This window comes from Heptranchias perlo, chromosome 7 (genome assembly GCF_035084215.1).
Source record: "Heptranchias perlo isolate sHepPer1 chromosome 7, sHepPer1.hap1, whole genome shotgun sequence".
NCBI classification, from domain to species: Eukaryota; Metazoa; Chordata; class Chondrichthyes; order Hexanchiformes; family Hexanchidae; genus Heptranchias; species Heptranchias perlo.
In genome coordinates this window covers 43,496,634-43,524,621 of record NC_090331.1, presented here as the reverse complement: position 1 = coordinate 43,524,621, position 27,988 = coordinate 43,496,634, and the positions used below count along the sequence as shown (strand labels likewise).

Here is a 27,988-nt window from a genome sequence, read left to right as displayed (position 1 = left end):
AATCTAAGGTCTCCACTTTAGCCATTTCCTCACACTATTCTTCATTCCCCCTATGATCTCATCTCCCTCTGTCACTTTGGACTCAAGCTGCTCATCAATGAGTTCACGACTTCTCTGCCTCGCCCACCACAGCCTACATTGCTGGCTCTCCCAGAGCAGCAGCCCAAACTGCCTCATTCCACCGTTCCCAACAACCAACTCAATCTCCAGTTTCTGCCTTGCTCACAGCACCAAGACTATCCTAGTCAAAATCACCAATGACAAAGTTCAACATAGTCAACCTCTTCCACTGCCTCTCCTCCAGAACTATTGGGACCACCTTCATGGTTCCACTCCTATATGTCCCACTGCAACCAGCACATCTCCATCAACGGCTTCTCCTCCCACACCAGATTACTCCAAAGCTCCACTGTTAGTTGCTTCATTAACTACATGCTGCCCCTCAGTGAAATCATCCATTGGCACAATTCAGCTTTGATTATGTATGCCAACAACACTCAGCTCCACCTTTCTAATATATCGATCAACTACCTCTGTACTGTAAGATTTCCTATCTGACATGTAGTCATGGATGACCCAGAATTTATTTCACTTAAATATCAAGAAAACCGAAGAGTATTTTTGACCCTCACCAAATATTATCCTTTTCTCCCGATTCAGGCTGAACCAGACTAAGAAATCTCAGCATCCTGCACAACTCAGAATGGAGTTTCAAACTCCATATCCTATCCGTCAAAACTGCTCATTTCAGCCTTCTCAACATCATTTGCCACTGCCCGTACCTCACTTTCTACAGCCACTGAAACCCTTATCCAGGTTTTGCATTTTTGCACTTGATTTCTATAACTCCTTACTGATCAGACTCCTGCTTTCCAAAAACATGAACTTAGTCCAAAATTCTGCCACCCATATCCTTTATGACACTAAGTTCCGCTCATTCATCACTCAACCGTCACTGACCTATGCTGTCTTCCTGTCTCCAACACATCAAATTTAAATTCCTCGTCCTCATTTGCAAGTCCCACCATGGCCTCAACCCTACTTCCGCAATCTTCTCCAGCTTTACGTCCCCTCCCACCTTGCCTTCGGTGCAGCCCTCTGCTCCATCACTGATGGTAGAGTCTTCAGCTGATCCTACTCACTGGAATTCCCTCCCTGGACTCCTCGGCCTTTACTTCTCTCTTCGCTTTTAAAAGCCTCCTGAAAACCAATATCTTTGCCAAACCTGGGGTTGCCTTTCATAACTCTCCCACAAAAGCTTTGTAAAGTGCCTTGGGACAATTCTCTGCATTAAAAAGAGTTGCATAAATATAAGTAGTGGTTGTATAGTCATCATTATTTTCAAAACCCACACAAAAACATTTTTGCATAGTCACATGAACATTTTATAACAGAAAATAAATTTAGTTTGCAACCTTTTCAAATAAAGTTGTTAAGCACTTGAACCGCATCCATCAAAAGTTGAGAGCAGTGTGGGTTGACCTAGTCTGCAATTTTCACTATTGGACATTTGTTTTTTTTCCCACTTAGGAACTTAGCTTTAGCTGAAATATGGGTTCTCATCCTGTGGACACACATAATGACCAACTGCTAGTTGAATCACTTTGTGATAAAGCACTTAGTGTATATTTAAGTACATTTCAGTATCATAATAACCATTTTTATCCAACTTTAAAAAAAATTTTTTACTTAAATCCCTACAATATTTTAAGCATTACTATTTTAAAAATCTTACCAATTTTCAGATCATTCACAAGGTTTTCTTTAGTAAGATTCAACAATTCCTGGCCATCAATATTGTTAGACTTGAACACAACCACTAATTCCTGTAGCTCTTCTGTTGAAAGCCAAGAACAGACCTCATCATCTGACCAGTGCTGAACAGAGCGTCTAAAATTTCCTGACAAATCAGCACCTTGAAAAAAAAATATTTATGACATTCATTTGAAATGTGTTTGACTAGATCCATGAAAAAAGTTTCTATATTTCAATTTGTTCACTTTTTCCAGAAAAATCTATGTATAATTTTATTACATCTTAACACTACTACTCAGGTTTGAGAAACAATATTATTGGACAAACTGACCAGACTGACTCTTTCATTAATACAGTCATACACGTCCTACATGTAAATATTATAATTTTAACATATACATAATATGGAAATTCCAAAAGGTAATTCTAACCAGAGTAGTTTTTAAATCCGATTCTCCAAATATTCACAGTTTTATCCATAGAGCCAGTTGCAATTAAGGGGAGGTCACGTGCAAATGCACAAGCTGTCACATACCTGAAAAAGTTGACCAAAAATGCTCCATTAATCATGATACACTGAGACTTTCAATAACATTTTTGCAAAGACAAACATTAAGTTATTCTTCACAAACTGTAAGATAAGGGACCCAGGTGACATACAACGTACAAAGTCTGGACGATCATATAGTACATAGCACATTCTGTTGGGAGACTATCCTCATAAGCCCAATCATCCAAATTAGGTGCACATTCATATGAGGTAGCTTTAATTGACACCGTTTCATGAAGTCTGGGTGATGCCAAACTGAATGGCAATGCCCTATACTGGTAGTATATTCCTGCTACCTTTGAGACTCCAGTAACTATTTGAAAGATCTATGAAAACTAACCATTTCCTCGAACATATCATCTGTTGCAACGATGGTTGGTGAGGAGACAATTCTGCCTCTCAATCTCTCTTTCATAAACTTATTAAAAAAAAACTTTTGCTAACAAAATTACCAGATGAGTCATGCAAGAATAAAATGATACCAATTCTTTCTACCAGACGTGAAGTGCATTGGTAAGGCCCTGAAATTCTGATCAGGCCACTCTGCCAGTGGAAGTGTCACAGAGCAGGCTCTAAGTCCACCGATATCCAGAAGCCCAGATCCCATCCCAAATTGCAGCGACTGGGTCATTTGCATGGTCGGGGCAGGTACCCACGCCTTGAAGGCGCCCACCCAGAGAGCTGCCAGGAAAATCAACGCAGCTCTACAAGGCAGATGAGTGGCCTGGGAACAGCTCAAACTAGGGCAAAAAAATTAAGATTGCTCCTAAGAGAGCAGTGGGCCACTTAATTTAAGGTAATCAATCCTCTCTGGGATTTTGCTTTGTCAATATTTCTTATATATCGCATAATTTCTGAGCCTTTGAAGCCTACATGTGCCTATGATAAGCCTTAAGTAAGTCAGTTATCTTCTGCCCTAAGACACCATTTTGGTTCCTATACATCAAGATAAGTAGTACCAAGGTTTCATAAAGTTGGAGGTTAATTTGCAACGAGATATTTCTCATTTTCAATGGGCCAGAATTTGCTGCCAAAATAACAGTGAGGCTAATGGTGCTCGCCAATACTTATGCGCAAATGGTACAGAACTTCAGACGAGGGACAGATGTTAGACATGGATATCCAAAAGTTGCTGTCCAAATTACGCCGCTCCGCCGTTAGCTTTGCGAAAACGGCATCTCGCTGTCTGCTTCACCATTGGAATGCAATGAATGGCCGGAAGTTGCTGTATTTGCAGGGTAGATACGAACTAAACTCACCACAGAAAGTTAAGTCTTGTCATTTCCAGTCTAAGTACTCTTTTTAACGATGTGAGACGTGTCAATTACTGTCAATCAACCTCTCTAGCACTGAAAATTAACTTACAAGTGTGGATTCTCATTCCTTCAGGTATTAATTGTTGGAGATTTTAAAAATGTAAAAGTTTTAATTATTTTTTTTCTTCTCTTTTTTCTCTCTCTCTCTTAATCCAATCTTTCTTTCCCTCTCTTTATTTCTCTTTCTGTGCCTGATTTGACATTGAATTCACCCACTCTAATTTACAATTCCTTCTCGGTACTTCCACTGTTCATTTCACAATTCTTCAATAGGATTGTTTAAGGAGATACCCTGTTGCTTGCCCTGTTCACTCAGGTCCCAGATACAGTTTCTCTCGCTGTGCCGTTATCAGCTCACAATTTCAGTATCTTGGCACGCAAAAATTTTTTAAAACCTAAACATGCAAAGGCAGGTCTAACTAACGGCAGATGGCATTAGATACCCTGCTAGAGCAAATAATAGCCCATTATTTTATTTTTATTTGTTCTTGGGCTGTGGGTGATGCTGACAAGGACTCATTTATTGCCCATCCTTAGCTGCAATGACAAGGTGGTGGGGGTCCTTCCCCTTGAACCGCTGCAGTTCATGTGGTGGTGTTCCCACAATGGTGAGAGCCTCATCATCACAACTGAAACAAGTAATGGATGCGGGCATTTATCCTTTTGATTTCATTACTGCACTTTTTACCTTCTAAAGTCAGGCTTCCTAGATAAACAAATTTAACAGTTTAAAAACAGTTAAAAAATTTAAACAATTGAAACTTATTTATGACAATCTTAGGAGGTTTCTTAAATCTGAAACTACCTATCCTTTTCAAAACCACATTGCTATAAAAATCACTGCGTAGATTCTTCTCCCTGGTAGCTATAATGACACAAGTGTGACAGCAGGACTACCGCCCATCTGACAGATGGACCACTGACTGAGAGATTTTTCTAGGGTTAGCTTAAATTATATTTTTTTAGTGGGCTGCCAGCAAGTTTTTGGGCAGTTTTGGGAGCCTGCCTAGGGGAGATAGGGGAGAACAGTGGAAAATCATTGCTCCTGTAGGACTCTAGCACTTAAAGCAGGTTAGACAGGCCACCTTTCCCAATGCCAGACTGGGCTGTGGTTCAGAATCAGGCCTCCATACATTGGGCATGAGGAATATCGGGCTCGGTTGTGATGCCTGCTAAGTGTGTCAGCAGGCTGATCAACCAGTATTCACATTCAGACATAAAGACTGTCCATCTTGACAAGATTCAACATGACTATTGGGACCATGAAACTGTACCACAGCAAGAGTCAGCACTTTTAGGACAAGAGGGGAGAAAACTGGAGAAACAAACTATGTGTTCTTGGGATATGGGCAATGCTCACAAGACTGCATTTATTTCCTGTCCCTATAGCAATTATTTGTCCAACTGTGTGGCTTGCAAGACCACTTCATAGGGCATTAAGAGTCAAACATGTAATGTGGACTAGTCACATATGGGTCAGACCAAAAAGGAGCTACAGGTTTCCTGATCTGAAGAACACTAACTATATTAACTCATTAGTTTATTCAGACAATGTTTAGCATAAACAAAGAGTCAGTATTTAAAATTCTCTACTTCCATTTTTCCATTGTCAGCATTAGTTAGCAATGTATAATTTTTTATAGTTCTATGATTAAACAAACTTGTAACAGAGCCGATTTTCAATTTAGTTACGCATTGGGCAGGTGGTGAGAGGAGCGCACCCACCACTTGGCTGATGTCACTGGTGAGAGGCCTTACAAATTTTCATGCTCAAGCCTCATTCAATGCTGTTGGTGACTGCCTGAGCATTTGGAGCATGGACAGGCAGCTTGTCGTTCAGGAGGGGGGGGGAAGGGGGGGGGGAGAAGGGGGGGGGGGGAAGGGGGAGGGGGGAAGAGCAGGCAGGAAATCCGGCGTCTGCTCTGTGGCGCCAAGTTGGCTGAATACCAATGTGGGGATGGGGGGGGGCATAGTTGGACCAGCAGCGAGTTGGACGATTTTTGTGCAGCAAAGAGGAGTGGTCATCTTCCTCCTGGTCCCGCAAAAAACAATAAAAAAACATACCTTTTCCATTTTCATAACAGGTTCTAGCAGTTGCTTTAACAGGCCACTCGACGCACAGTTCCACTGGGTCTGGCTTGCATAGTGCGTTCTGTCCGGTGATAGGACCTCAATTTGTATGAGCTAACGAGGCGCATGGCTGTTTTGGGAGGAGAGGAAGGCTTATCGGATCCAAATGAAGGACCGCTTCGAAATGGAGGCAGCCCGGAAATGAATGGGGCAGTAAGTGCTGCACTGTGATTTTCAGTGCACTGCTGCCACGTTTCTGGCCGAAAACAGGAAAGAAAATTGGTTCGAGGATTATAAATGTTAGTAACATACCTTTTATGCTGTGTCAGTGTGTAAAGTGGTGCTCCATTGGTCTGCATAATAAAAAAGCAAAGGCAAAATTGAAGGCTTCTATAGAAAACTTTTTTTTTTAAAAAGTGATACAATCATGTAAATTAAAAATGCATTAACCAAAACTGAATCTTCAAAAACTATAAAATTAATACCATGGCTTTTCATTAAACTTGGACTTTAATGCAAATCAGAAAATAAAAATCCAACATTAAGTGCTAAAGTGCACTGTGAAAAATATTATGTAAACAGCCTTAGAAACTATTCTCTTACTAGCTTACAGTTGATTGCTGCCTACTAGAGTGGGATTGAAAAATTATAAATGAGGATATCATTGGTATGGAACTGTAGCATGATTTTAGAACCTCTTTTGTTTGGAATGAAAATAGCAATAATTAAGCTGTTATATTAGTGATTTCACACACTTCTGAATACTCTATTCTGACATTCTCAATTAGCTGAAGCCAGCTTTAGTACATACTTACAGAATTCCAAATTATTATAGACTTGTCAACAGACCTTCAAAGAGAAAACAAGAAGGTGTGAACTGCAAAACTGTTTCAAAAATAAAGTTGCGCTAATTCGTAGTTTTGTAAAAACAAATTACTATCATTAGTTTCACTGATTACCGGATTTATCGCATGGTTTGTATTTTTCCATAAATGAGATCATTTTCATTTAACTAGTTTTGTACCATACATGCTAAACTTTTAACGTGAGGATGTGAAACTCACTTCCAGAGTTAGTGGTTGAGGCAGAAACTATGTCAACATTCAAGATTAGATTGGATAGGTGGGTGAAGAAAAAGGGGCTTGAAGGGAAATGGGAACACGATGGGTAAAAGTGATTAGAACTATTTTCTCAGGTGGAAGGTAAACGCCGACACGGACTGGTTGAGCCACTCCACAAAACTTTTAATAATACCTCTCCATTCAAGTCTCCCAGCTGGCCATAAAATTTAAATTTAAATTTTGGAAACTTTTCACCTAAAAATTAGATTTTAAAAAAAATGTTCTGTTAGCTCTGTCATCCCACTCCCCTCCCAGCTACACCTCAGTCCCCACCTCTACTGATTAGACCTGGCCTTTTCCTGCTTCTGTCCCTGCTGCCATTAAATTAAAAATGTGTTTTCCAATTCTGCAACACTTCTATGCTTGCACCATTCTATGCTCGACTGCCCTGCAGCCTATACTTAAACTAAAAGTGCTTCTCAGTGCCATACTGAGAACCGGCCTGCTCCTGCTATTTGCCCTATTAAGAATACATTCCAGACCCTTACTGACTGCTTGTCCTGTTCTCTACTGACTGTACTGAGGCCTATAAATTTATCTGCAAATAGTTCATGCTGCCTTCCTTCCAGCTGCATTATTTATTAATTTCATATTGCTAGCTTCCTCCACCTTCATTTACTTATTTCACACCAATCCCTTTCCCTCCATTATTTACTTAGTTTGTGCCGTCTGAAATTGCGTCCTCTAGATCCCACCACCTAAAAATGCAACCTCCAGGGCTATCCCCTTATCCCATCCTCCAACCACTAACAACGGCATGAAATTGCAGCCTCCGAGTCCAATCACTCTGCCTATCCTCCAGTCGGATAAACTGTACTGCCTATCCTCCAGTCGGATAAACTGTAACTGAGTGGCCTTGATTATATGTTCCTTCACTTTTGTATTTTAATGTAATGTATTACCTTTATTAAAGGAAAATGATAGGAATTATGTAGCAAATTAGAGTGGATATGAAGGGTTTAGCAGCATTGGTGTTGGATTGTAGGGCAGGTATGGGGCAGGTGTTGAGCTTTTCTTTCATTTGTTCATGGAATGAGGGCGTCGCCGGCAAGACCAGCATTTATTGCCCATCCCTAATTGTCCTTGTGAAGGTGATGAGCCGCCTTCTTGAAGCGCTGCAGTCCGTGTGGTGAAGGTTCTCCCACAGTGCTGTTAGGTAGGCAGTTCCAGGATTTTGACCCAGCGACGATGAAGGAACAGTGATATATTTCCAAGCCGAGATGGTGTGTGACTTGGAGGGGAACGTGCAAGTGGTGTTGTTCCCATGCACCTGCTGCCCTTGTCCTTATAGATGGTAGAGGTCGCGGGTTTGGGAGATGCTGTCAAAGAAGCTTTGGTATGTAGATGGTACACACTTGAGCCATGGTGCGCCAGTGGTGAAGGGAGTGAATGTTTAGTGTGGTAGATGGGGTGCCAATCAAGCAGGCTGCTTTGTCCTGGATGGCGTTGAGCTTCTTGAGTGTTGTTGGAGCTGCGCTCATCCAGGCAAATAGAGAGTATTCTATCACACTCCTGACTTGTGCCTTGTAGATGGTGGAGAGGCTTTGGGGAGTCAGGAGGTAAGTCACTCGCCGCAGAATACCCAGCCTCTGACCTGCTCTTGTAGCCACAGTATTTATATGGCTGGTCCAGTTAAGTTTCTGGTCAATGGTGACCCCCCAGGATGTTGATGGTGGGGGATTTGGCGATGGTAATGCCGTTGAATGTCAAAGGGAGGTTGTTAGACTCTCTCTTGTTGGAGATGGTCACTGCCTAGCACTTGTCTGGTGCAAACATTACTTGCCACTTATGAGCCCAAGCCTGGATGTTGTCCAGGTCTTGCTGCATGCGGGCACGGACTGCTTCATTATCTGAGGGGTTGCGAATGGAACTGAACACTGTGCAATCATTAGCGAACATCCCCATTTCTGACCTTATGATGGAGGGAAGGTCATTGATGAAGCAGCTGAAGATGGTTGATCCTAGGACACTGCCCTGAGGAACTCCTGCAGCAACGTGCTGGGGCTGAGATGATTGGCCTCCAACAACCACTACCATCTTCCTTTGTGCTTTGGTACTACTGGGGATGATTCTGTGGGAGAACCTATGGTTTGGTAGCACCAATTTGATGGATCGTGGGTTTTGATTTGCTAAATGTTATTTGGGGATTGGGGGGGTGGGGAAAGCTCAAGATTTGGCAGAGCAGAAAAGGGGGGGTGGGTTCTCCAAAACATGACAGCATTGTGGTGGTGGTGGTGGTGGTGGGGGGGGGGGAGCTTCCAGTGTCTGTTAGCAGTGGCAGCTAGGAAAGGGGGGCAGAATGGGAAATTGCAGAAGCTGACAAGAGGCGTATTAACATAAGGCCGTGCAATTGTCTGCACAGTGGAAGTAACTTTCCAGCTCTGACTTGAGCACCAGCAGATTAAGTAATGGGAGAATAATTTCTTAACTCAAATTGAACCATGAGCAGTAGGGTGATAGAATGAGTTCACTCCAATCAAAAGAGAGCAGGTTTCTATTTCAATAACGACAAAGCAAGTTTTATTCCAGAAGTGCTGTATTCCTTCAAAAGGTAGGGAAACTCTGCCTACACTAGACCTCAGGGTCTAAACCATTTGCTAAAACATTAGATATTCAAGATGGTCACACTACCACAGAAAATCCAACGTGTGCACAGCTATCATGGACCGAAAAGATATACACTTCCATATTATTAGTCTACTTCTTTCAATTCCAAGTTGCTGAATTCAAATTATGTACTAATTTTAATTGAAACAGTGCAAACAGTTGCCTGCTGTTTTATTTAACTTGCTTATTTTAAATTATTAGATAATTCAAACTTTTTTGAGCAAAAAAATGCAGAATTAAGAAGAATAGACTTATACTATCAGGGGTTCTTGTCTGAGGGGACTCCTGTTACTAGACCAAAATTACTTCCTTGGAGGGATCAGGTGTAATTTTCCTTTGGCTGATATAGAATTCTATACAAGCCAAACTCTCAGCTGTAACTTCCTCAGCACTATCCAAGGGTATTCGATATTTAGGAAGGACAGGCAAAAAGGAAGAGTAGGTGGGATGGCGTTGTTAGTAAAGGATGAAATAAGAGCAATAGTTGGAAAGGATATTGGCTCAGAAAATCAAGATGTAGAATCAGTCTGGGTGGAGTTAAGAAGCACCAAGGGGCAGAAAACACTGGTGGGAGTTGTCTATAGGCCTTCAAACAGTAGTGGTAATGTAGGGGACGGCATCAAACAGGAAATTAGAGATGCATGTAACAAGGGTACTACATATAGACTGGCCAAACCAAATTAGTAATAATACCGTGGAGGATGAATTCCTGGAGCATGTACGAGATGGTTTTTTAGACCAGTATGTTGAGGAGACAACCAGGGAACAGACTATCCTAGATTGGGTACTGTGCAATGAGAAGGGGTTAATTAATAATCTTGTTGTGCAGGGTCCTTTAGGGAATAATGACCATAACATGATAGAATTCTTCATTAAGATGGAAAGTGAAGTAATCCTATCCAAAAGTAGGGTCCGAAATCTAAACAAAGGAAACTACGAAGGTATGAGGAGTGAGCTGGCTATGATAGATTAGGAAACTTCATTAAAAGGCATGATGGTGGATAGGCAATGGCTAACATTTAAGGAACAAATGCATGAATTGAAACAATTATACATTCCTTTCTGGTGCAAAAAAAAAGGAAAAGCGGCCCAACCATGGCTAACAAAAGAAATTAAGGATAGTATTAGATCTAAAGAGGAATCATATAAAGTTGCCAGAAAAAGTAGCAAGCCTGAGGATTGGGAACAGTTTAGAATTCAGCAAAAAAGGATTAAGAGGGGAAAAAGAGAGTATGAGAGTAAACTTACAAGGAACTTAAAAGCTTCTACAAGTATGTAAAAAGAAAAAGATTAGTTAATGTAGGTCTCTTACAGTCAGAAACAGGAGAATTTATAATGGGGAACAGGGAAATGGCAGAGCAATTACACAAATACTTTGGTTCTGTCTTCACGGAAGAGACACAAATAACTTCCCAGAAATGCTATGGAACCAAGGGACTAGTGAGAAGGAGGAATTAAAGGAAATTAGTATTAGTAAAAAAAAAGTGCTGGAGAAATTAACGGGACTGAAAGCCAATAAATCCCCAGAATCTGATAATCTGCATCCCAGAGAACGAAAAGAGGTAGCCATGGAAATAGTGGATGCATCAGTTGTCAACTTCCAAAATTCTGTAGATTATGGAACAGTTCCGACAGATTGGAGGGTGGCAAATGTAACCCCACTATTTAAAAAAGGAGGGAGAGAAAACAGGGAACTACAGACCGTTTAGCCTAACATCAGCAATAGGGAAAATGCTAGAGTCTATTATAAAGGATGTGATAACAGGACACTTAGAAAATATCAACAGGATTAGACAAAGTCAACATGGATTTATGAAAGGGAAATCGTGTTTGATAAATCTACTGGAGTTTTTTGAGGGTGTACCTGGTAGAATAGATAAAGGGCAACCAGTGGATGCGTTTATTTGGATTTTCAGAAGGCCTTTGATAAAGTCCCACGTAAGAAAAAAGTGAGTCTGCTGCGAAGATTCTAGACTTGGGTAAGGCCGACTTCAATGGGATGAGACAGAGACTGTCCACAGTAAACTGGGCAAATCTGTTAATGGGTAAAACGACTGATGATCAGTGGGAAATGTTTAAAGAAACATTTAACGAGATACAGAACCGGTTTATACCCCCGAGGGGCAAGAACTCTACTTGCCAAAAAAAACCAGCCATGGACAACTAAAGAGGTAAGGGACAGTATAAGACATAAGGAAAGGGCATACAAAAAGGCAAAAAATGGAATAGATCCTGGCGAATGGGAAAGATACAAAGATCAACAAAGGGTCACCAAACAGATAGTAAGAGCTACAAAAAGGGAGAATGAAAACAAACTTGCAAGGGATATCAAAACCAATACGAAGAACTTTTATAGTTACATTAGGAAAAAAAAGAGGGTGGTCAGGAGCAGTGTTGGCCCCTTAAAAACTGAAAGTGGGGATATTGTCATTGACAATGGGGAAATGGCGGACATGTTGAATAATTACTTTGCGTCAGTATTTACAGTCAAAAAAAAGAGGATAGCATGCCGGAAATCCCAAGAAAACTAATATTGAATCAGGGACAGGGACTCGATAAAATTAATATAAGTAAAGCAACAGTAATGAAGAAAATAATAGCACGAAAGAGTGACAAATCCCAGGGTTTTAAAGGAAGTAGGTGAGCACATTGCAGATGCCCTAACTATAATCTTTCAAAGTTCTCTAAATTCAGGAACTGTCCCTCTAGATTGGAAAATTGCACATGTCACTCTGCTTTTTAAGAAAGGAGAGAGAGGGAAACCAGGGAATTATAGACCAGTTAGCCCAACATCTGTTGTGGGGAAAATGCTGGAGTCTATAATTAAGGATAGGGTGACCGAACACCTCGAGAATTTTCAGTTAATCAGAGAGAGCCAGCATGGATTTGTGAAATGTAGGTCGTGCCTAACAAATCTGATTGAATTTTTTGAAGAGGTGACTAAAGTAATGGACAGGGGAATGTCAATGGATGTTATTTATATGGACTTCCAGAAGGCATTTGATAAGGTCCCACATAAGAGACTCTTAGCTAAGATAGAAGCCCATGGAATCGAGGGAAAAGTACGGACTTGGTTAGGAAGTTGGCTGAGCGAAAGGCGACAGAGCGTAGGGATAATGGGTAGGTACTCACATTGGCAGGATGTGACTAGTGGAGTCCCGCAGGGATCTGTCTTGGGGCCTCAATTATTCACAATATTTATTAACGACTTAGATGAAGGCATAGAAAGTCTCATATCTAAGTTTGCCGATGAAACAAAGATTGGTGGCATTGTAAGCAGTGTAGATGAAAACATAAAATTACAAAGGGATATTGATAGATTAGGTGAATGGGCAAAACTGTGGCAAATGGAATTCAATGTAGACAAATGTGAGGTCATCCACTTTGGATCAAGAAAGGATAGAACAGGGTACTTTCTAAATGGTAAAAAGTTTAAAAACAGTGGATGTCCAAAGGGACTTAGGGGTTCAGGTACATAGATCATTGAAGTGTCATGAACAGGTGCAGAAAATAATCAATAAGGCTAATGGAATGCTGGCCTTTAAATCGAGAGGACTGGAGTACAAGGGGGCAGAAGTTATGCCGCAGCTATACAAAACCCTGGTTAGACCGCACCTGGAGTACCGTGAGCAGTTCTGGGCACCGCACCTTCGGAAGGACATATTGGCCTTGGAGGGAGCACAGCTTAGGTTTACTAGAATGATACCCGGACTTCAAGGGTTAAGTTACGAGGAGAGATTACACAAATTGGGGTTGTATTCTCTGGAGTTTCGTAGGTTAAGGCGTGATCTGATCGAAGTTTATAAGATATTAAGGGGAACAGATAGGGTGGATGGAGAGAAACTATTTCCGCTGGTTGGGGATTTTAGGAATAGGGGGCAGAGTCTAAAAATTAGAGCCAGACCTTTCAGGAGTGAGATTAGAAAACATTTCTACACACAAAGGGTGGTAGAAGTTTGGAACTCTCTTCCGCAAACGGCAATTGATACTAGCTCAATTGCTAAATTTAAATCTGAGATGGATAGCTTTTTGGCAACCAAAGGTATTAAGGGATATGGGCCAAAGGCAGGTATATGGAGTTAGATCACATGATCTTATCAAATGGCGGAGCAGGCACGAGGGGCTGAATGGCCTACTCCTGTTCCTATGTTCCTAAGAGGTTAGTGTGCAAAATTAAAGCACATGGGATTGGGGGTAATATACTGACATGGATTGAAAATTGGTTAACAGACAGGAAACAGAGAGTAGAAATAAATGGGTCTTTGTCGGGGTGGCAGGCAGTGACTAGTGGGGTACTGCAGGGATTAGTGCTTGGACCCCAGCTATTCACAATATATCAATGATTTGGATGAGTGAACCAAATGTAATATTTCCAAGTTTGCTGACGACACAAAACTAGATGGGATCGTGAGTTGTGAGGAGGATGCAAAGAGGCTTCAAGGCGATTCAGACAAGTTGAGTGAGTGGGCAAATACATGGCAGATGCAGCATATTGTGGGTAAATGTGAAGTTATCCACTTCGGAAGGAAAAACAGAAAGGCAGATTATTATTTAAAGGTGATAGATTAGGGAATGTTGATGTACAAAGGGACCTGGATGTCCTTGTACACCAGTCACTGAAAGCAAACATGCAGGTGCAACAAGCAGTTAGGAAGGCAAATGGTATGTTGGCCTCATTGCAAGAGGATTTGAGTACAGGAGCAAGGATGTCTTACTGCAGTTATACAGGACCTTGGTGAGACCACACCTGGAGTATTGTGTGCAGTTTTGGTCTCCTTACCCAAGAAAGGATATACTTGCCATAGAAGGAGTGCAGCGAAGGTTCACCAGACTGATTCCTGGGATGGCAGGATTGTCATATGAGGAGAGATCGGGTCAACTCGCCCAGTATTCATTCGAGTTTAGAAGAATGAGAGGGGATCTCATTGAAACATATAAAATTCTGACAGGGCTAGATGAGGAGAAATTTCTTCACTCAGAGGGTGGTGAACCTGTGGAATTCTCTACCATAGAAGGCTGTGGAGGCCAAGTCACTGAATATATTTAAAAAGGAGCTAGATAGATTTCTAGACACAAAAGTCATCAAGGGGTATGGGGAGAGAGCAGGAATATTGTATTGAGATAGAGGATCAGCCATGATCATACTGAATGGCAGAGCAGACTCGAAGGGCCAAATGGCCTACTCCTGCTCCTATTTTCTATGTGCCATTGTTTAGTGACGCCTGATTGGAATGGCTAGACTTACTGTGTTTTGCTATCTTGTTCCAAATATTGCAGAAATACCTTGTGGAAGTTCCATACCCAAGACAAGTTTGGCAGGTGAAGGTATGTATGGACGACAAGTATTTTATGCAATGATTGCAAACGTTAGTGGACTATTGTATTCTGCACAGCACAGCACATAAACTTTTTGGAAGATGTTACTGCTTGCATGCTGATCTGACTATAAAGGCACTTTGTTTTTGATGCAGATGATGAATGCATGGTCACTGCTGAAGTGCATAACTACTTGACCACAGTCTAGCTAGGGCAACTTTACTGTGCTGAGTGCCGGACTCCTATGGCCCTCTACTTTATCTGATCTATTTGACCTTCTAAGGGCCATAGAACTGATTTCTGTTGTTAGCATACAACCTAAACAGCATAACTTCCCTTTCTTTTATATACTTTCCCTGGAAAAGACAGCCTAGTATGATATCTAATGGAGGCTCGTTGCCTGGCGCTGACTGGTACTAACACTCCTGAAAATCTCTGACGCTCATAGTCCTTGCACACGGCCCCACCCCTTTATGTTGATGCCCATGTAAGGGTCCGCCGGAGGCTCTGCAACCACAAGGCCATTCCAGAAACTTGTCCGCAAAGCTGGGGCCCGGCTGATCCAGGTCCTGGACTAGTTTCCATCCATACCAGGAGAGTCCACCAGAACTACTGCAGATTTGAGGTCAGGAAGTCTAAAAGCACGAGAATCATAGAAAGTTACAGCACAGGAGGAGGCCATTCGTCCCATCATGTCCGTGCCGGCTGAAAAAGACCTATCCAGCTTAATTCCACTTTCCAGCACTTGGTCCGTAGCCCTGTAGGTTACTGCACTTCAAGTGCACGTCCAAGTACTTTTTAAATGAGTTAAGAGTTTCTGCCTCTACCACCCTTTCAGGCAGTAAGTTTCAGACTCCCACCATCCTCTGGGTGAAAAGATTTCTCCTCAGCTCCTCTCTAATCCTTCTACCAATTACTTTAAATCTATGGCCCCTGGTCATTGACCCCTCTGCCAAGGGAAATAGATCCTCCCTATCCATAATTTTATATACTTCAATTAAATCTCCCCTCAGCCTTCTTTGTTCCAAAGAAAAACAACCCCAGCCTATCTAATCTTTTCTCATAGCTAAAATTCTCCAGCCATGGCAACCTCCTCATAAATCTCCTCTGTACCCTCCCTAGTGCAATCACATCTTTCCTGTAATGTGGTGACCAGAACTGTACGCAGTACTCAAGCTGTGGCCTAACCAATGTTTTATACAGTTCCAGCATAACCTCCCTGCTCTTATAGTTTATGCCTTGGCTAAGAAAGGAAAGTATCCTCTATGCCTTTTTAACCACCGTATCTACCTGTCCTGCTACCTTCAGGGATCTGTGGACATGCACTCCAAGGTCCCTCACTTCCTCTACACCTCTCAGTGTCCTCCCATTTATTGTGTACTCCCTTGCCTTGTTTGCCCTCCCCAAATGCATTACCTCACACTTCTCTGGATTGAACTCCATTTGTCACTCTTCTGCCCACCTGACCAGTCCACTGATATCTTCCTGCAGTCTACAACTGACAACTGACAACCATACGGCCAATTTTTGTATCATCTGCAAATTTCTTGATCAAGTCCCCCACATTCAAGTCCATATCATTAATATACACCACAAAAAGCAAGGGACCTAGTACTGAGCCTTGCGGAACCCCAATGGAAACAGCCTTCCAGTCGCAAAAACACCCGTCAACCATTACCCTTTGCTTCCTGCCGCTGAGCCACTTTCCCTTGGATCCCATGGGCTTTTACTTTTTTGAACAGTCTGTCATGTGGGACCTTGTCAAAAGTCTTACTAAAATCCATGTAGACTACATCAAACATGTTATCCTTAACGACCCTCGTTACCACCTCAAAAAATTCAGTCAAGTTAGTCAGACATGACCTTCCCTTAACTTACCCATGCTGACTATCCTTGATTAACCCCTGACTTTCTAAATGATGATTTAAGCTGTCCCTCAGAAGTCAGCAAATGCAATTATCTGGCGTACCAGTTTATGTAGGCTACGTACTGCAGGATCATACAATCCTCTGTGATGTTTGGATATGGCAATGAGAAATTTCAGAGGCGCAGACACACAAGAAGTTTAGCCATTTGGTCTAGGGTTGGATTGAGGCAGTATGCGATGGGTGAGATGGGGCACAAGTTGCCAGTGAGACATCACCAACTTACTGTAAGGACCCACAGCATGTGTAATGACAGCCAAAATTTCATATAAAATGAAGTTCACCTGCAAATAAACTTTAAAAATCTGAGGAATACCTAAGCGTCAATTTCAATTCACAGCTTTCATCAACATTTAACAGGCAGGTAACTCTTTTGTGTAATTCGGTTTTTTTGAAGAAAATAGGGACAAGTACAACTTTTCCAGTGGAAAACACAACTTCAATGCAACAGAATTATATTTTCTTAAATTTTTATGTGCATCAGTGGAACAGTTCTTCTACCTCCAAATTAGAAGGCATCTCGAAAGATACCGCACTTACCCAGAGACTAATATCTGCCCATCTGGTGAAAAGCAACACGATAAAACAGGAGCTGTGTGACGATTTAATGAACATCTCATTCTAAGTTCACAGCCTACAAATATGGAAGAAATCACAAGAAAATGTGGAAGATACCAATGCAGAATATATTACTACCTATTTTGTTTCGGTGGATGTTCATCACTCCAACATTATTTTCAACCAAATTTACGTAAAGGATATCGACAGAAGTTAAGGGCAATATTCTATTTATTATAGAAATGAAGGAGGCCTCAATGTCTCACAAGTAACAGAGATTACCAAAATGAATATATTACCTTTATTCTTATTCGTTTTTTCTAACTTGCATGTTTTCATCTTTTAGGTTGGATTACGTTATGATGCAATATAACAGTTGCAGCCTCCAGAGCAGTATCATCTGCCACTTTTTAAATTGATGACAGTACTTTCAACTGTTGTGAGTTTCACTGCTTGACCAGGTTTCAAACTGCTATCATTCAAGCATCAAAATTCAGTACAAATGGAGAAAGATATCAAATACCAGTACAAAAACAAAAATAATTATGTAAAAGTGTTTAAACAAAATTCAAATAAATGAAGCCTCTAAAATGCTCACAAAGGTCCTGTCTCTAGCTTCAATTATACCAATCAATACACCATGTACAACTAACAAATTCCTTGGTGACATTGCACATTAATAAAAAGGGGTCCAGTGTATATTTAATTTTTCTTCATTTGTAACAAGGTTAAAACTAACTGGGGCTAGTAAGAGTTTGCACTGTAAGAGCTGTGTTGTGCTCATTGTAGTTGAATCTGTTAACTTCCCGCATTAATGTGATTTCTCAAGGTGTTGCTCAGTGATAGAGTTCAGGAGCAGAACCGGAGTGTTGGAGGCAGACCCAAGCGGGTGAAAAGAGCAGGTAATTGGAGGGAGAACGGGGTGGAGCGAATACTTCAATTCCAATGATGGATGGGAGATGGAACAGTGGAACGGTGAAGCACAAAGGTCGTGGCTAGTCAGACACAAAGCTGCATCAGGAATTAATTGGGCAGAGACAGGATGCACCCAACACTGCACCTTAGGAAGGTAAAGAGAGAGAGAAAGAAAAAGACTTATGGCTTGCCACAAAACTTATAGTTTGAAGTTTCACAAGGTCACAAAGCACACTTCCAGCAGATGTCACTAAGTAGCAATTAGGAATGGGAATACTGTCCGATTTTCTCATTTCTAATCTAGGACAATTGTAGCACTCCTCCTGCCTTCCCAGCATACAAAATCACCCAGGACCTTCCTCTTTTGTATGGTTCAGCTACTCAATGCCTCAGGGGAGTCCAGTTACAATTGTCTGCTAATTAAGATTTTGAAGGAACAGAATCACAAGGGTAGGCACATCTAATTTTATTACAGCAAAATTTTGAAGCTTTGGAGCAAAATTTATACTTTATTTTTAGATTTTAAGCCCACTTTTGCTCACAGTTCACTCACAGGACATGTCCAACAAAATCTTTCATTCCAATTGACACTCATATTTTAAATGCCAGAACAATTACAGGTACGACAGGTTCAGATAGAAAATAAATAAATGAATGTTTCTTACTTAACTGCAGGTTAGCTCAAATTATCTCAAATTTATCCCCAAAATATCAAATATGTTTAATATATTGTATTCTATTTAATTTAAAGTTAAAACTGATCAGTAGTTTAGTAATCTTCACCTTACTAGAGGTAGGCCTACATTGAAAGTTGGCCTGGGTACAGTTAAGATGGAGTGATTGGGCTTAGAAGTTACGAGGTCAGTTCCAAAGGTGAGGATGGGAGAGGAGCTAAAGCAGTGAGGCAGGCTCTGGCACTGAAGCACATGGAGTAAGGCTGGCTGGCCAAATGGATACTGGGCCAGGAATAGGTTAGACAGAGGTGGAAAGTACACAGAGGGTGGCACGAGACAAATCAGACCACAGAGCATTCAGCTCAAAACTGATCTTCGGTTTGGAAACTTTCAAACTTGAGCTATTGGTGCTGGGATAGCAGATATGCATTGTATTCCTTTGTTTTCTCTCTTATCTGCAGCAAGAAAAACAAAGAAAATAGATGCCGGGGTCAGGGTGGGTGGGGGTGGGGGTGTTGGAGAAGAGATAATTAATTTGTGGTTCATGGTTCATATTCTGACCTTAACAGATGGTTTCATAGAATCATAGAAAGGTTACAGCACGGAAGGAGGCCTTTCGGCCCATCGTGTTCACGCCGGCTCTATGCAAGGATCAACAAGGTCATCAATGTGCGGAACCACAAGAGATGGGTGAGATCCTGAATGAATATTTCACATCGGTATTTACGGTTGAGAAAGGCATGGATGTTAGGGAACTTGGGGAAATAAATAGTGATGTCTTGAGGAGTGTACATATTACAGAGAGGGAGGTGCTGGAAGTTTTAACGCGCATCAAGGTAGATAAATCTCCAGGACCTGTTGAAATGTATCCCAGGACGTTATGGGAGGTTAGGGAGGAAATTGCGGGTCCCCTAGCAGAGATATTTGAATCATCGACAGCTACAGGTGAGGTGCCTGAAGATTGGAGGGTAGCAAATGTTGTGCCTTTGTTTAAGAAGGGCGGCAGGGAAAAGCCTGGGAACTACAGACCGGTGAGCCTGACATCTGTAGTGGGTAAGTTGTTAGAGGGTATTCTGAGGGACAGGATCTACAGGCATTTGGAGAGGCAGGGACTGATTAGGAACAGTCAGCATGGTTTTGTGAGAGGAAAATCATGTCTCACGAATTTGATTGAGTTTTTTGAAGGGGTAACCAAGAAGATAGATGAGGGCTGTGCAGTAGACGTGGTCTACATGGACTTTAGCAAAGCCTTTGACAAGGTATCGCATGGTAGGTTGTTACGTAAGGTTAAATCTCACGGGATCCAAGGTGAGGTAGCCAATTGGATACAAAATTGGCTTGACGACAGAAGACAGAGGGTGGTTGTAGAGGGTTGTTTTTCAGACTGGAGGCCTGTGACCAGCGGTGTGCCTCAGGGATCGGTGCTGGGTCCGCTGTTATTTGTTATTTATATTAATGATTTGGATGGGAATTTAGGAGGAATGGTTAGTAAGTTTGCAGATGACACCAAGATTGGTGGCATTGTGGACAGTGAAGAAGGTTATCTAGGATTGCAACGGGATCTTGATAAATTGGGCCAGTGGGCCGATGAATGGCAGATGGAGTTTAATTTAGATAAATGTGAGGTGATGCATTTTGGTAGATCGAATCAGACCAGGACCTATTCCGTTAATGGTAGGGCGTTGGGGAGAGTTATAGAACAAAGAGATCTAGGAGTACAGGTTCATAGCTCCTTGAAAGTGGAGTCACAGGTGGATAGGGTGGTGAAGAAGGCATTCGGCATGCTTGGTTTCATTGGTCAGAACACTGAATACAGGAGTTGGGATGTCTTGTTGAAGTTGTACAAGATATTAGTAAGGCCACACTTGGAATACTGTGTACAGTTCTGGTCACCCTATTATAGAAAGGATATTATTAAACTAGAAAGAGTGCAGAAAAGATTTACTAGGATGCTACCGGGACTTGATGGTTTGACTTATAGGGAGAGGTTGGATAGACTGAGACTTTTTTCCCTGGAGAGTAGGAGATTAAGGGGTGATCTTATAGAAGTCTATAAAATAATGAGGGGCATAGATAAGGTAGATAGTCAAAATCTTTTCCCAAAGGTAGGGGAGTCTATAACGAGGGGACATAGATTTAAGGTGAGAGGGGAGAGATACAAAAGGGTCCAGAGGGGAAATTTTTTCACTCAAAGGGTGGTGAGTTTCTGGAACGAGCTGCCAGAGGCAGTAGTAGAGGCGGGTACAATTTTGTCTTTTAAAAAGCATTTGGACAGTTACATGGGTAAGATGGGTATAGAGGGATATGGGCCAAGTGCAGGCAATTGGGACTAGCTTCGTGGTATAAACTGGGCGACATGGACATGTTGGGCCGAAGGTCCTGTTTCCATGTTGTAAACTTCTATGATTCTATGATTCTAAGAGCAATCCAGCTAGTCCTACTCCCCCGCCCTATCTCCATAGCCCTGCAAATTTTTTTCCTTTCAAGAACTTATCCAGTTCCCCTTTGACGGCCATGATTGAATCTGTCTCCACCACCCCCTCGGGCCATGCATTCCAGATCCTAACCACTCGCTGTGTAAAAAAGTTTTTCCCTCATGTCACCTTTAGTTCTTTAGCCAATCACCTTAAATCTATGTCCTCTGGTTCTTGACCCTTCCGCCAATGGGAACAGTTTCTCTCTATCTACTCTGTCTACTGTAAACAATTTTACAACACCAAGTTATAGTCCAGCAATTTTATTTTAAATTCACAAGCTTTCGGAGGCTTCCTCCTTCGTCAGGTGAACGATGTGAAAAACCTGACGAAGGAGGAAGCCTCCGAAAGCTTGTGAATTTAAAATAAAATTGCTGGACTATAACTTGGTGTTGTAAAATTGTTTACAATTGTCAACCCCAGTCCATCACCGGCATCTCCACATCATGACTACTCTGTCTACACTCTTCATGATTTTGAATACCTCTATCAAATCTCCTCTCAACCTTCTCTGTTCCAAGGAGAACAATCCCAGCTTCTCCAGTCTATCCAGTACCTAAAGTCCCTCATCCCTGGAATCATTCTAGTAGATCTCTTCTGCAACCTCTCGAAGGCCTTCACATCTTTTCTAAAGTGCGGTGCCCAGAACTGGACACAGTACTCCAGCTGTGGTCGAACCAGTGTTTTATAAAGGTTCATCATGACTTCCTTGCTTTTGTACTCTATATGCCTCTATTTATAAAGCTCAGGAACCCGTATGCTTTTTTAACCGCTTTCTCACCTTCAACGATTTGTGTACATATACCCCCAGATCTCTCTGTTCCTGTACCCCTTTTAGGTTTGTGCCCACTAGTTTATATTGCCTCTCCTCATTCTTCCTACCAAAATGTATCACCTTGCGTTTTTCTGGGTTAAATTTCATCTGCCACATGTCCACCCATGCCACCAGCCTGTCTGTATCCTCTTGAAGTCTATCACTATCCTCCTCACTGTTCACTACACTTCCAAGTTTTGTGTCATCTGCAAATTTGGAAATTGTGCCTGCACATCCAAGTCATTAATATATATCAAGAAAAGCAGTAGTCCTAGTACCGACCCCTGGGGAACACCACTGTACACCTCCCTCCAGTCCGAAAAACAGCCGTTCACTACTACTCTGTTTCCTGTTACTTAGCCAATTCTGTATCCCTGCTGCTACTGCCCCTTTTATTCCATGGGCTTTGATCTTGATGACAAGCCTATTATGTGCCTTGTTAAAGTCCATATACACCACATCAACTGCATCTACCCTCTCTGTTACCTCATCAAAAAACTATCAAGTTAGTTAAACACGATTTGCCTTTAACAAATCCATGTTGGCTTTCCCTAATCAATCCACACTTGTCTAAGTGACTGCTAATTCTGTCCCAGATTATCGTTTGTAAAAGTTTCCCCACCGCCAAGGTTAAACAGACTGGCCTATAGTTGCTGAATTTATCTTTACACCCTTTTTTTTTTAGGTGTATACGGCAGATGTCTGAGTCAGGTGAGCTTCTAGAAAAGGGCTCCGGACTTCCGGGTAGCTCTCAAGTTATCGGAGCATAAGACCAGAAGAGATAGGAGCCCTAGTAAAATTGAAGTCAATGGGAATCAGGGGGAAAACTCTCCAGTGGTTGGAGTCATACCTAGCACAAAGGAAGATGGTAGTGGTTGTTGGAGGCCAATCATCTCAGCCCCAGGACATTGCTGCAGGAGTTCCTCAGGGCAGTGTCCTAGGCCCAACCATCTTTTTTTTTTATTCGTTCACGGGATGTGGGCGTCGCTGGCAAGGCCGGCATTTATTGCCCATCCCTAATTGCCCTCGAGAAGGTGGTGGTGAGCCGCCTTCTTGAACCGCTGCAGTCCGTGTGGTGACGGTTCTCCCACAGTGCTGTTAGGAAGGGAGTTCCAGGATTTTGACCCAGCGACAATGAAGGAACGGCGATATATTTCCAAGTCGGGATGGTGTGTGACTTGGAGGGGAACGTGCAGGTGGTGTTGTTCCCATGCGCCTGCTGCCCTTGTCCTTCTAGGTGGTAGCTGCTTCATCAATGACCTTCCCTCCATCATAAGGTCAGAAGCGGGGATGTTCGCTGATGATTGCACAGTGTCAGTTCCATTCGCAACCCCTCAAATAATGAAGCAGTCCAAGCCCGCATGCAGCAAGACCTGGACAACATCCAGGTTTGGGCTCATAAATGGCAAGTAACATTCGTGCCACACAAGTGCCTGGCAATGACCATCTCCAACAAGAGAGAGTCTAAACCACCTCCCCTTGACATTCAACGGCATTACCATCGCCGAATCCCCCACCATCAACATCCTGGGGATCATCATTGACCAGAAACTTAACTGGACCAGACATATAAATACTGTGGCTACAAGAGCAGGTCAGAAGCTGGGCATTCTGTGGCGAGTGACTCACCTCCTGACTCGCCAAAGCCCTTCCACCATCTACAAGGCACAAGTCAGGAGTGTGATGGAATACTCTCCACTTGCCTGGATGAGTGCAGCTTCAACAACACTCAAGAAGCTCAAAACCATCCAGGACAAAGCAGTCCGCTTGATTGGCACCCCAACCACCACCCTAAACATTCACTCCCTTCACCACCGGCGCACAGTGGCCGCAGTGTGTACCATCCACAGGATGCACTGCAACTTGCCAAGGCTTCTTCGACAGCACCTCCCAAACCCGCGACCTCTACCACTTAGAAGGACAAGAGCAGCAGGCACATGGGAACACCACCAGCTGCACGTTCCCCTCCAAGTCACACACTATCCCGACTTGGAAATATATCGCCGTTCCTTCATTGTCGCTGGGTCAAAATCCTGGAACTCCCTTCCTAACAGCACTGTGGGAGAACCTTCACCACATGGACTGCAGTGGTTCAAGAAGGTAGCTCACCATCACCTTCTCAAGGGCAGTTAGGGATGGGCAATAAATGCTGGCCTCGCCAGCGACACCCACATCCCATGAATGAATAAAAAAGAGTAGGCCAAGTGGACTGAATACATTATCTGCTCCAAGTAGCATGTATCCATCAGATGTTACACCCACATATTATTGTGGAAAAGTCTATGCATTGACTCCAGCTGGTAATTTATGCAAGACGCTATTTCTCGTGTGAGTCTAGATAGCTATTATCGACTGGCTATTCAATTGTTGAGTTTGGGGGGGTGGCGGAGGAGGAATAGCGCACAACATCTGAGCCTGTCCTCACTTACTTTCCAGCAGGAGTCACCGAATAACAATCAAGAATGGAAATCTTGGTTGTTTTTTTCTACGCCCTAACGCAGTGATGAGGCCAATCATAACACCTGTGATGTCATGAGATCAAATCCCGCCACGGCAGCTGGGGAATTTAAATTCAATTAATTAAATTCAATTAATTAAATAAAATCTGGAATTAAAATACTAGTATCAGCAATGGTGGCCATGAAACTACCGGATTGTTATAAAAACCCATCTGGTTCACTAATGTCCTTTAGGGAAGGAAACCTGCCGTCCTTACCTGGTCTGGCCTATATGTGACTCCAGACCCACAGCAATGTGGTTGATTCTTAACTGCCCTCTGAAATGGCCTAGCAAGCCAAACAGTTGTAAAATCTCGCTAAAAAAAGTCATAATAAAAATAAAACCTGACGGACCACCCGGCATCAGACATGACAAAGGCAAACCAAGCCAAGTCGACCCTGCAAAGTCCTCCTTACTAACATCTGGGGACTTGTGCCAAAATTGGGACAGCTGTCCCACAGACTAGTCAAGCAACAGCCTGACATAGCCATACTCACAGAATCATACCTTTCAGCCAACGTCCCAGACTCTTCCATCACCATCCCTGGGTATATCCTGTCCCACCGGCAGGACAGACCCACCAGAGGTGGCAGTACAGTGATATACAGTCAGGAGGAAGTGGCACTGGGAGTCCTCAACATTGACTCTGGACCCCATGAAATCTCATGGCATCAGGTCAAGCATGGGCAAGGAAACCTCCTGCTGATTACCATCTACTGCCCTCCCTCAGCTCATGAATCAGTCCTCCTCCATGTTGAGCACCACTTGGAGGAAGCACTGAGGGTAGCAAGGGCACAGAATGTACTCTGGGTGGGGGACTTCAATGTCCATCACCACGAGTGGCTCGGTAGCACCACTACTGACCGAGCTGGCCGAGTCCTGAAGGACAAAGCTGCCAGACTGGGCTTGCGGCAGGTGGTGAGGGAACCAACATGAGGGAAAAACTTACTTGACCTCATCCTCACCAATCTACCTGTCGCAAATGCATCGGTCCATGACAGTATTGGTAGGAGTGACCACCGTACAGTTCTCGTGGAGACGAAGTCCTGTCTTCGCACTGAGGACACCATCCAACATGTTGTGTGGCACTACCACCGTGCTAAATGGGATGGATTCAGAACAGATCTAGCAGCTCAAAACTGGGCATCCATAAGGCGCTGTGGGCCATCAGCGGCAGCAGAATTGTAACCTCATGGCCCGGCATATTTCTCACTTTACCATTACCAACAAGCCAGGGGATCAACCATGGTTCATGAGTGTAGAAGAGTATGCCAGGAGCAGCACCAGGCGTACCGAAAAATGAGGTGCCAACTTGGTGAAGCTACAACTCAGGACTACATGCATGCTAAACAGCGGAAGCAACATGTTATAGACAGAGCTAAGCGATTCCACAACCAACAGATCAGATCAAAGCTCTGCAGTCCTGCCATATCCAGTCATGAATGGTGGTGGACAACTAAACAACTAATGGGAGGAGGCTCTGCAAACATCCCCATCCTCAATGATGGCGGACTCCAGCATGTGAGTGCAAAAGACAAGGCTGAAGCGTTTGCAACCATCTTCAGCCAGAAGTGCCAAGTGGATGATCCATCTCGGCCTCCTCCCGATATCCCCACCATCACAGAAACCAGTCTTCAGCCAATTAGATTCACTCCACGTGATAGCAAGAAACAGCTGAGTGCACTGGATACAGCAAAGGCTATGGGCCCCGACAACATCCCAGCTGTAGTGCTGAAGACTTGTGCTCCAGAACTAGCTGCGCCTCTAGCCAAGCTGTTCCAGTACAGCTACAACACTGGCATCTACCCGACAATGTGGAATATTGCCCAGGTATGTCCTGTCCACAAAAAGCAGGACAAATCCAATCTGGCCAATTACCGTCCCATCAGTCTACTCTCAATCATCAGCAAAGTGATGGAAGATGTCTTCGACAGTGCTATCAAGCGGCACTTATTCACCAATAACCTGCTCATCGATGCTCAGTTTGGGTTCCGCCAGGACCACTCGGCTCCAGACTTCAATACAGCCTTGGTCCAAACATGGACAAAAGAGCTGAATTCCAGAGGTGAGATGAGAGTGACTGTCCTTGACATCAAGGCAGCATTTAACCTAGTGTGGCACCATGGAGCCCTAGTAAAATTGAAGTCAATGGGAATCAGGGGGAAAACTCTACAGTGGCTGGAGTCATACCTAGCACAAAGGAAGATGGTAGTGGTTGTTGGAGGCCAATCATCTCAGCCCCAGGGCATTGCTGCAGGAGTTCCTCAGGGAAGTGTCCTAGGCCCAACCATCTTCAGCTGCTTCATCAATGACCTTCCCTCCATCATAAAGGTCAGAAATGGGAATGTTCGCTGATGATTGCACAGTGTTCAGTTCCAGTCGCAACCCCTCAAATAATGAAGCAGTCCGTGCCCGCATGCAGCAAGACCTGGACAACATCCAGGCTTGGGCTCATAAGTGGCAAGTAACATTCGCGCCACACAAGTGCCAGGCAATGATCACCTCCAACAAGAGAGAGTCTAACCACCTCCCCATGACATTCAACGGCATTACCATCGCCGAATCCCCCACCATCAATATCTTGGGGGTCACCATTGACCAGAAACTTAACTGGACCAGCCATATAAATACTGTGGCTACAAGAGCAGGTCAGAGGCTGGGTATTCTGCAGCGAGTGACTCACCTCCTGACTCGCCAAAGCCTTTCCACCATTTACAAGGCACAAGTCAGGAGTGCGATGGAATACTCTCCACTTGCCTGGATGAGTGCAGCTCCAACAACACTCAAGAAGTTCGACACCATCCAGGACAAAACAGCCCGCTTGATTGGCACCCCACCCACCCTAAACATTCACTCCCTTCACCACCGGAGCACAGTGGCTGCAGTGTGTACCATCCACAGGATGCACTGCAGCAACTTGCTAAGGCTTCTTCGACAGCACCTCCCAAACCCGCGACCTCTACCACCTAGAAGGACAAGAGCAGCAGGCACATGGGAAGAACACCACCTGCACATTCCCCTCCAAGTCACGCACCATCCCGACTTGGAAATATATCGCCGTTCCTTCATCGTCGCTGGGTCAAAATCCTGGAACTCCCTACCAAACAGCACTGTGGGAGAACCTTCACCACACGGACTGCAGCTCACCACCACCATCTCAAGGGCAATTAGGGATGGGCAATAAATGCCAGCCTCGCCAGCGACGCCCACATCCCATGAACGAATATAAAAAAAGTTAACTCAGCACAGATTGGGAATCAAAACTAGAAACTTCTGGACTGTGTGGTTCTTTTTACAAACTAAGTCACGGGGGTGTTATTGTGATATTTTTTAATTATTTCCATCGAATGAGGAAAATATAAATGAGACAGACAAGGGCACAACAGATATTATA

At 43.2% G+C, this 27,988-nt stretch overlaps 1 protein-coding gene across 2 annotated transcripts in view; it reads right to left on the bottom strand.

Moving 5' to 3' along the window:
- The window catches only part of wdsub1 (WD repeat, sterile alpha motif and U-box domain containing 1), a 49,390-nt gene that overhangs the window by 4,579 nt on the left and 16,823 nt on the right, over positions 1-27,988 (bottom strand). For both annotated transcript variants that reach the window (XM_067987423.1, XM_067987422.1), the window contains 5 exons: positions 17,201-17,294; positions 6,507-6,540; positions 6,004-6,044; positions 2,187-2,290; positions 1,736-1,915 (listed from right to left, as the gene is read on the bottom strand). In XM_067987423.1, coding sequence (XP_067843524.1) covers positions 1,736-1,915; positions 2,187-2,290; positions 6,004-6,044; positions 6,507-6,540; positions 17,201-17,294 — 453 coding nt within the window. The remainder of the gene's footprint in view (positions 1-1,735; positions 1,916-2,186; positions 2,291-6,003; positions 6,045-6,506; positions 6,541-17,200; positions 17,295-27,988) is intronic.